We start from the raw sequence: 10,455 nt of genomic DNA on the forward strand, positions 1-10,455 counted from the left end.
ATATACTCAAATTCCCTGTTACTTTTTACTATACAGTGCAAGGTTATTTTGTTCCCTTAATGTCCTAGAAACAAAGTGTCAGTATTTGCAGTCCTAGATTATTTCATTTTATTAAATTTTAATTTAGTTGGAAGAGTTTTAGTTTTTAGTCTTAGATAATATGATACAGGATTTTATTATTTTTTTGAGGGCCTCCAGGTTGTATGTAACTATGTAAGTGAGAGAAAATGACTTTAAGTCATTTATATGTGTAGCTTAGTGGACAAATCTATAAACTTTAAACTGTAAATATCATCAAAGTCTTATTTTTTAATCTGAAAGAGAAGATTAAAAAAAGGTTCCTCCAACATTAGTTCTATTGTGTGTACTGAGTAGAATAATAACACTGCGAAAATTAGAGTCCTAAAAACTATAACTCGTGTTATTCTAGTTTTCTGTTATTGTCTGCAAACCAATGTTATTATAATTTATGTACATGTATTTAAGAAAAGAATGCTTCTCATCAAAATTTGGATTATACACTCCAAATGTATTCCAATTATACAAACCATTCCTTTATCGTCCAAGTGCTATTTGCTTACTTTGGAATCATAAGGATCTAATGAGATTCCCTTAATTACTGGTCACCAACATTAAAAAATAAACTCCGAGAAGTAGTTTCCCAATGACTAAATGCACAATAAACCCAGTGGGGAGAGTAAATCCACTGAGTTTCAAAAGAAATGCATCAACCTGACAGTGCCACTTTAATGAGAATCATAAACTACAACTGCTTCTATACCCAGGACAAATATTTTAACACTTCCCCTGGATATGAACCCAAACCCAAGTCATTCATTGAGTTTTGTAGTGTCCAGTGACAATTGTGGTAAATTACTAAGGAAGTGGAGCCCTTTCCTATAATAATACAAAATGATTAAGAGGCCCTAAAACATCAATTGATTAATCGATATCATGTAACTGCTGGGAGCATTTTCCCCATGCTAATCAGTCATTAAGTTGTTTAAACTAAATATCTCTAGTTTCCCCAATTACTGAACCTTTCTATAAGACTTAGTCAAAGATGTCAGAGAGTCTACTTGAACCAGATTCCAGAGCATTTCTCAATGGGAAAAAGGGGGAAATTATTTAGAGATAATGATCGTTTTCTCTCTGTAGAACCAGAAGGCTCTTGACAGGCAACATACGCTAGGAAGTATTCTAGTTTCCAGAAGAGAACTTGTGAATTAATGTGGCAGCCCTACATTGTAAACATGCATAAGTTGTTTGAGAATATGGGTGGGAATTTGATTTAATTCCCAAGTGACAGAGGTCAGACTAACTATTGTATGTTGCTCAACATCCATCAATCTCCTACCTTGCATATGTGAGTGGTGCCTGTGTTGGTTCCCCAACAAAAATATCAAAAACATCTGCACACTATATATGCACTGGCATTCATATTTGTTTCACTTCAGTCCTGTGAAGCACCCTGCTGCTAACAGGACTCTAAATTCAAATCCACAAAGCTATTCTAACAATACCTTGGGAAAGGACAGATTATTATTCACCCATATATTGCCAGCAATTCAATGAAGAAAACCACTTGTAAACCTAAAAATAATAAATAAAATAGAATACCACGGCAGGAAATGACCAGAGTGCGGAGTGGGGAGGAGGGAGGAGAAGGACACTAACAAATAACTTTACATCGAAGGGGGGAAATCATTTTTTATTGATATGTTTTACTTTGCTGGCAGACCAGAGCAAAGGTTTTGTGAACATTTAAAAGATGAAAAAGGTGAAGAATTCCAGAAGCGGTTTATCTTGAAGCGAGATAACTCTAGTGTTGATAAAGAAGACAATCAGGTTGGTTCTGAAGTTTGAGAGTGGCTGACATGGTTGTTTTGGAAGGTGGGCTGACTGATGTTCTTGTCATTCTTCTGTTGTTCCCTCCCCCTCCGAGATCTCCCCTGCCTCTGATACTACTGTCCTCTCTCCAGCCTCCTTGCTCCCTGCCTCCCTCTCTGGCATTCAATGGGTAGCAAACGTGAACGTGTGCTGGTCGCTTTAGCAATGGCTTTTGTTGGGTTGCATGGGTGGTGCTTGGCGCAGTTTCTGCTGCATGTCTTGGAGGGGGGGGATGCCACAGACTCCGAGCTGTTGGGGAAAGCTTTGTCAGTTGCATTTCCAGATGTCTGTGTAACTATGGCAGTCGTTCCACTCCCTACAGCTTTGTCCTTCAGTTGTGCACAAATTGAGCTGGATTTTCAATACGGACCGATGATCAACCCGTGTAGCTGTAAAGAACAAACCTTGTTATGGTGAGGACAGGTGGATTTTGCAACTATCCTAAAATAAGTCTTCACAGAAAGGACTCAAGTTCATGTTTTAGTCCCCCACCCCTTCTCCTTCCCATGTTTTATTGTCCATGTAAATCGTCTGCTTGTTTTGCATGAATTGTAGCAGAAGTTTCTCCTTATGTGTATTTTGCTTGTGACAAAACATTGTATTGTTCTAGAGTAGCTTTCTTCATGGTACTTGCACAAGGGTAGAGGGACTTGACTAAATTTTTTCTCCAGATGCAGGGAGGGGAGTGTGGGATCCAGGGTGATCAGAAAGAAAATGAAGTAAAAGGCAAAAAAAAGCAACAAACTTTAAATGATAAGAACAGTAAAAAGCCATATAAATGCCATCACACTTACACTTTGTGTCTCTGACAATCAAAATAGATATTTTTGAAAAGGACTTTGCTTTTCAATTCTTAAAGGTAAGACAATATGCATATCACTCAAGTTATTATTTTAATTGTTCTCAGTGAGTCACAGAAAGCCAGGACGTGCATCTCTGACGCACTTATTTTTTTAAAACCTGTTCATCATCTGTATCTCATTTCCTCCCACGACCCATGCCACTGAGCTAACATGGTGGCTTGAGTTGACTCTGCAACATGTGCCTGTGTCGTGTTCTTTGTGGGTGTTTGTTGAATGGATGGATCCACGCGGTTAGTGCAGAGCATTTTTATGAGGGATGGCAAGAATGAAATGGGAAGGTAGTCCAGAGGCAAGCAGTGAATCCAAGGAAAGGCAGAACAAGAGCAGTCCTCATGCTGGGTTCTTTGAATTGTTAATTTTCTCAATATTGACCCGAATGAACAAATAGGTCTTTCCAATGTCATCCTACTTCTTATGTCAGTGGGACTTCTAGGAAATGTCCTTGAGTAAAAGTATTTAAAAGGAAACAAAAAAAAGTGGTCTATTATATTGCTAGGCTTCTTTTCCTGTTTCTCCAGTTCCCCAGCTTTATCAAAGCCATTTCTTTCCTTTAACTAGCCACCTTAAAACAAGTAAGTCACTTTCCAATTTTTCACCCACATTCTGCTTTCTGCTCAGGAGTCAAATCACATAGTTTAGCAAAGAGACGGAGCCCCTCAGTAATGTAGACATAACGTAGATGAACTGGTTCAGTACCTAAGGTACTTTCATTCCAGAAGCACCTGTGCTTCTTGCAGCCAACAAGAAAGCAGACAGGAGCAGCAAACCTCTCCTGCTGCTGCATGTACCTGCATACACCACACACACACACACACACACACACACACATACACACACACTCAAACACATACACACACACACTCTCTCTCTCTCTCACACACACACACACCCCAGCACAGCTTCCCCTGGGACCAGAGGGAGTGAGATTTTTCATGCTCCATTTGTTTAAGTGAACATTTATTATTCTCAGCTGACAGTTACTTAACTGCAGATTTCTAACAGCTCAATGTGGATAACCCTCCTGATTTCTTTTTTCTGTTCAGCAAAACAGAATGCATCCATTTAGAGATGACAGACGAAGTAAATCAATTGAAGAGAGAGAAGAGGAGTATCAGAGAGTGAGGGAGAGAATATTTGCACACGATGTGAGTAGTTGTTTTAATTGCCTCTTTAGTGTGGTCCTTCCATCAGCAGTAAGGCAGCCTCATTCCGCAGACAGTGAGCTGGCAGGGTCCAAGCAAGCTTGAGCCAAGGAACAAGTCATACTACAGCAAACTAGAGGTGTTTCTGGAAGAGACTTGATTCAGGCAAGTGCTGAAAAAAGGAGCCAGGCAGTTGTGTGTGTTTCTAGAATTTGACCAATGGGAAAATTGAGGTATAATTTCTATCAGTAGGATAGACTTTAAGTCCATAGGGACATTACCAGCATCGAAGAAATATCTGCATTTCTGTATGATTCAGAAGATACCCTCATTTTTGTCTTTTTAAAATCAACATTTGCTAGGGAAAATAGTTACAATACAGAAAAAAGATTATAGGTGATCGCATCTATGCACAGAATTTTCTGCATTCTTGGCAAGTCTGAACGCTTTCTTCTATCAAAGTTAAATAATATTCACTTCCCATTCAAATCCCAAGAAAGCAGATTTGTGAGCAAATTTCTAGGCAAATAATCATAAAATAATGTCTTTTGTTCAAATCCCTACTAAAATTATGACTGGGGATTTCTTTTTAAACATTTTACTTATGTCATAAAATAAAAGGCAATTAAATAAAATAAAACTATAGGGTTTGAATGTGACTCAGTGGCAGAGCACATGTCTTATGGGTGAGGTCAAGGATTTGATCCCAAACAATGCAAAAATAAAAAATAAAGAGAAATAAAAAATAAAAGGAGTGAAAACTGTACTTAAATGCAATAAAATGATAGGAACAAGCTATTGTCAGAACTTTCTACTCCATGAAATCATTTGATATTTTCATTAAATGTGGGTTTCTCCCACTGCAGAAGTGGAAATGTGGGTTTATTTGTGTAGACATTCTGTAGCAAATAGACCCATCTTTGCTAATTGGTGGGGTCACAGACCTCCAGTTGTACCTTGCTTCTAATGACCATAATAAATTCAGGTTAGAGACCAAGGTTTCACTGTTTAGCCTGGAAGTGGATTGCTCTCCTTAGAGATTTCAAATCCAAGTCAAGTATCTAATCTCTTCCAGCTAATGCTGGATGCAGATGATGTTACAGAGAAGAAAATTTAAACTCCTCAAATACTGCACTCCTTTCACAGTTGTGCAGGTTTCTGGTTTTCATCCGCCTAGATCCTGTCTTTCTGGATACAATAAAATAGAATTTTGATGATTGAATCATTTGGCTCAGGATTCTGGAATTAGGGAAGCATGGCAGAGGGAGATGAGATGAAGTAGTAGACTACTTAGATTTCTGTTGTGGTTAAAATTACTGATGTTACAAAGCACCGTCCTATACATGGTAGGCTTTCCATTGAGTTTGCTGGAAACAGAAGTGAAGTGAAAAGAGTCCTGATAGCTTATGAATGCCTAGAGGGGCCTGGGAGGAAGCCTGTTCTTAGCTAATGCTAATGCCATTGGTAGAAAGAAATTTCCTAAGGTGAGATTATTTTTCATTTTTTTAACCTCCATGTTTACCAGGCCCATGCATGCATGCACACGTGCATACACGCGCACACACACACACACACACACACACACACACACACACACACACACACACACATTCCTCCTTCCCCTCTACTCTGATTGTAGTAAGTCGGAGAATTTATGGATGAGTTATTGTACTGAAGCACAAAAGTCAATAACCCAAATAACATACAATCAACATTTCACTGTTTCCCCTAAAGTTGTGACACACTGCCTTACACTCGAGAGCAAGGTGACAGAAAACAGCAGCCCAGAGGCCTGCCTGTGATGATGGTGATGCTAGCATTCAGAAACTCATTTGCAGATGTTCATGCTCACAGAGGGAATCTCACAGGAAGAGGCCAAGGTAGCTTCCCTCTCACAGTGCCTTTCTCTAAATCTCTAGAAAAGAGATTAATAGGAGGGGACCTGGGTCCTGAATTTGATAGTGGAAATGTTGCTGTTTATCTTCTCTGTGGCCACATCTTGAATTAACATTAAAAATTTTATTTGTAGCACCGTGATTTACAATAGGCTTTTATATATATAATGTTCCAGCACCACACCGGTCCTCTAACACACATACACACACACACACACACACACACACACCAGAGTGTCCGTTTCTCTCTCTATTTTCTCAGGATGTCCCACCACTTTCTTGTCTCCCCACTCTGGTAAACTCAGTTCTGTATTCTAGTTCTTACATTCTGTTGATTTTGGCCATTTTTAGTTTCTTTACTATGTTTGTTTTTATCCCATATATATGAAGGGTCATTTTCACAAATATACTCTGATAGAATGTGAAAAGGCTTTAATTCATGTGGTCATAGCCTTCCTACATCATGAAATCATTTGCAGCCTTCTTTCAGCTGCTGTGGCTTCTCTCTTCTAGAGGAATAGAAGTGTGAGCAACAGTCACACGTCTCTTGTGGCACAGACGTTTGACTAAGCTAATCCAAGAGGGCCTCTAGTTTGTTTCTCTATCCCAAGGCTCTGTACTGAGAAATATGAAATCTTAGAACTGTAATCTCTGTGTTTGAGCTACTTATTGATGCACAAAGAATCATCCCAAAATTGAGCAGCTCAGTTTTTCTGTGGGTCAGAAATCCAGGTGTTGCTTCTAAAGGGCATTTCTGGTTTATGGTCTTTTTCTGAGGTGATAGACTGTCATCTAGGGTGACAGTCATCTGACTCATGTCCTCAGCTGGTTGCAGGCTATTGATCTCACTATCCTCACTTGGTCCTTCCCCATAAGTTGTAGAGCATCTTTGTAATACTGCAAGTAGTTCCCCCAGAGCAAGCGATCTCAGACAAAGAGAAACAAGTGTTTTATAAGACCACAGCGTTTTATAATCTAGACAGGGAAGTGATATAGTTCCCATTCATTGTCCTTTGCTGATAAATAAACCATTCCTGGTACAATGTGAAAAAAACTCTATTCAAGGCTGTGCATCCAAGAAGTGGGATTCGTGGAGGCTACTCTGAATTAGCAGGATATGAATATAGCTGCTATTAGCACAAAGTCAAGGATCTGACATGTTAATATGGACTTTTAAAGTATATATTATAATAAATCTTAATTAGCACTTACATAACCAATAGCATACTTCAGAAAAGGTTCATTCATCCATGCAACCAACCCCAGATTCCCAAATCATTATTACCACCCAAGTTTCGGTACGTACACGAGATAAAAATTAAAATAAGTCAATTATAAGACAAATGCAAAGAATCCAGCATAAGGAACCTATGTTATAGTCCTCTTAGCTCATCTTAGTTCACTCTTATACTTTGTCACAATGAGGTTATAAAATCAGCCCTTTGTCCAATTAGTATTCAATTAGTGTGTTAGCCAAAGAGATTTAAATATTTATGTACTTAAGTAGAAATGTGTTTCATTTGAAGTAGAGTAGAAGGAAGGGAGTTATGAAGAAATTGGTACTTACAGTTTAGCAAAATTCAAATTTATTTTAAAATTAGAAGTGTTCATGAGTATTTTATAAATTAAAGTATGTATGTATATGTATGTGTGCTATTGTATGTTGGAGCACCATCTAAGTATGCATTTTATTTGGGTTTCTCTAGAAAAAATTTAAACAAAGATTGAAAACTCCTGTTATCTTGAGATAAGATTCTTTTATTCATTATTTTAACAATAAATTTTATATTAGAGCACACAACAAATTATTTCTCAAGTATTATGTTTTTATTGTCAGAAACATTAGAAATATAACACCTATTTTCTTTGGCAAACATTCCAGCTAACTTTATAATTAATTCTATGCATTGTGGCTAGTTTTGGGGAGGTTGAATTAATAAAACAATGTACTTGAAAAAAGACATGTTTTCTCTGGAAGGCAATTCCAGACGATATTTATGCGTAAATAGGGGTTCCTTGAGAAAGTTTTCTTTGGTCTTCTTAAAATGTACTAAGATTTTTTTCTTCAGTGATAGCTGATAAAGGCATGCACTGTCACCTGGCTTGGGAGTAGGATGTAGGGAACAATTCTGTAAGCCATTAGGCAAAATTACATTTTCTGTTTTAAAAGAAAACGGAGCCATTTATATCTGGAATGCATACAGTGACAGTTTTGCAAGCTGCTCTTAATTACGGTGACAATTTTATCATTCTCTCCTATTAAATTTTGCAAGTTATTAATACTACTTTGTAAAATTCTATTTTCATCAGCAACTGAATCATAGCCCATAAATGTCTTATTTATGAAATGGTAGAGTGATAAATGATTTTTTTAGGACCTAGCCACAAAACTGAAAAATAATATGATGAAGATATGTTTTGGGGAATTGATCTTTGATTTACAGGTGATTTATTTTCAATTGAAAGAGTTTGGGCTGCCTAATGTTGCCCCCCAATACTATTGATGAATAAGACTGAAAAGGTTAGTAGGTCTTTGATCAATTCTTTCAAAGAAGTAGATTCTCAGTAATTACAATACCCAGCCAGAACATGAAAGACTTAATTAGCCTCTTTCCAACTACAGGTAACAAAATATTGAATGTATAATGTATATCTAAAACAATCTCACTTTTTTCTATGCCCCATTATTTGAATCAAGCCAATAGTAAACCTAAACTAAAAGATATAAGGACAAAGGGATATATACCATCAAAAACCTTCATAGGAATGATATCCTTGCCACATAATTTGTATTTGTTTCCCTTTATAAATGTGAATGTCAAATTAAGACATATTTTCTAAAGATCTGTTTTATGAAAATTGATAATTGTTAAGTAAGGCTTTTGCATACTTGAAATTTAAGATGTATGTTCAATATACAGAGGATAAGACAGACATGGTATTAGGGCAACCCTTGATGAAATGCTCAGACCTTTGAGGAAAGCATATGCCCAGATTTAGCCTTCCAAATTCATGGAAGGAAATGAATTTTGCGGCAAACTAGAAGAGAACCTGGTAACGGGCTTGCATTTGTGAGCAGTGGTTTCATATTTGTTTTTATCAGAAAGGCATTATTGTTTTTCTAGTTGTATTTTCTTAAAACTCATCTGATAAGGGTCTAGAAAGTTAGTTTAAGGGCTAGAACACACAAGGCCTGGTATATAAAGGCCTCAAATTCACAACCTGTATCATATAGCCCTCATGAGCTCCTCCAGGCAGGGAGTACCAGGAGAAGTCTTGGAGCGTCAGAGCCTCTCTCCATAAAAAACTGCATGTAAAGTCACGTCTCTACTTATCCCTTTGTCAGGTTACTTTTTCATGTAAAAATCTACACACAGAGTACTCTACACATTAATGCTTGGAAATTTAGTACTTTGAAAATGGTTTGTTCTTACATTCAGTCACTCCATTTTAGAACCATTGTATCATAATTTTAGACTTCTTATATATCCTTTAATTCAATTTTAGCTTGATTAACTTTTCCCCAATATGTAGTAATAATGAAACTTTATTCTTTCTGCATTATGGACAAAATGAAAAATGCTAAAGAAATGAATGTAAGTGTAATGGAAGCTAAGCAGTAAACCATCGGTTTTTCTGGCAGACATTAAAAACAAAACAAAGCAACAACAAAAGCACAAGATAGAACTTGACATTTTTTTCTAGCTGCTTCATTTTATTCTCACCTGTCTTCTGCCCTCCCACTCCAACTTCAGCGTCACTTAAGATTCACAGGTGATGACATTTCTACAATTTTTTAAAGTCTTGCCGTTAGTCTGTATATTTCATGAGAGTTTATCACTGCCAGGTAATAAGTGAGACTGTGGTTTTACAGCTTTCTCATCCTCAGGTAGATCATGCCACATTTTATGGTCTACCTTAGTTTGAACCCGTCTCTGTTGCTTATTGTTGGCTATAACTGTACAGCCACAGAGGAAACCTCTTTCTTAGAATCGATGGCCATGTGTTTCTCTAGTACTTTTATCCACAATTTCTCTCTTCTCACCTTAGTGCTGGATGGGCTAAATCGCTTTGAAACCTGGAGATGTTCTGATGGAAAAGTACTGTGTGCTGCATGAGAAAGCTTTATACCTCTAACTCTAACCTGCTTTTCTCTCTTCTTTTTATTCCCATTAAAAAATAGTGTATATTTTCTTTTCCTCGTGAAGGGGGAAACGTAGTGTTAAAATCAGACAAGCTTTACAAACCCTCAGCATATCTAGAACGTCTGATCCAATGCCTTTTTTTTATCTTTCAGTCAGTTTGCTCCCAGGAAAGCCTTTTTGTGGAAAACAGGTAAAATAAAATTTGCTCTTCCATGTTTGGGGAGGAACAAAGTATGTCCTGTGTGTCTGTATATTCATGGATATATCTATATATCTATATATTTATATATCTTTCATATATAAGTGTGTGCTTGAATATATGTATATGCAAGTACATATATCTAACCATATACACACATATATATGCATGTATTTTGTTACATAATGTCTAAAAATTATTCAGTTCATGAAAAATTATTCTCAGTTTCATTCAACCACAATTTAAAAATTTTCTTCATATAAAGGCTCAGTTACTTGTCCTTCCAAAGGCAATTACTATAACCTTGACCAGAAGTTAAAA

General features: G+C 37.0%; 1 protein-coding gene across 14 annotated transcripts in view; it reads left to right on the top strand.

The window, feature by feature from the left end:
* ARPP21 (cAMP regulated phosphoprotein 21) overlaps positions 1-10,455 on the top strand; it is a 162,085-nt gene that overhangs the window by 70,138 nt on the left and 81,492 nt on the right. For 10 of the 14 annotated variants that reach the window (XM_055135718.1, XM_055135717.1, XM_055135721.1 and 7 more), the window contains 3 exons: positions 1,740-1,848; positions 3,797-3,898; positions 10,088-10,125. In XM_055135718.1, the coding sequence (XP_054991693.1) occupies positions 1,740-1,848; positions 3,797-3,898; positions 10,088-10,125 (249 nt within the window). Of the gene's footprint in view, positions 1-1,739; positions 1,849-2,212; positions 2,304-3,796; positions 3,899-10,087; positions 10,126-10,455 lie in introns of those variants that run through there. The other 4 variants (XM_055135726.1, XM_055135728.1, XM_004614583.2 and 1 more) reach the window with 2 other exon arrangements.

This window comes from Sorex araneus, chromosome 4 (assembly GCF_027595985.1).
Source record: "Sorex araneus isolate mSorAra2 chromosome 4, mSorAra2.pri, whole genome shotgun sequence".
NCBI lineage: Eukaryota > Metazoa > Chordata > Mammalia > Eulipotyphla > Soricidae > Sorex > Sorex araneus.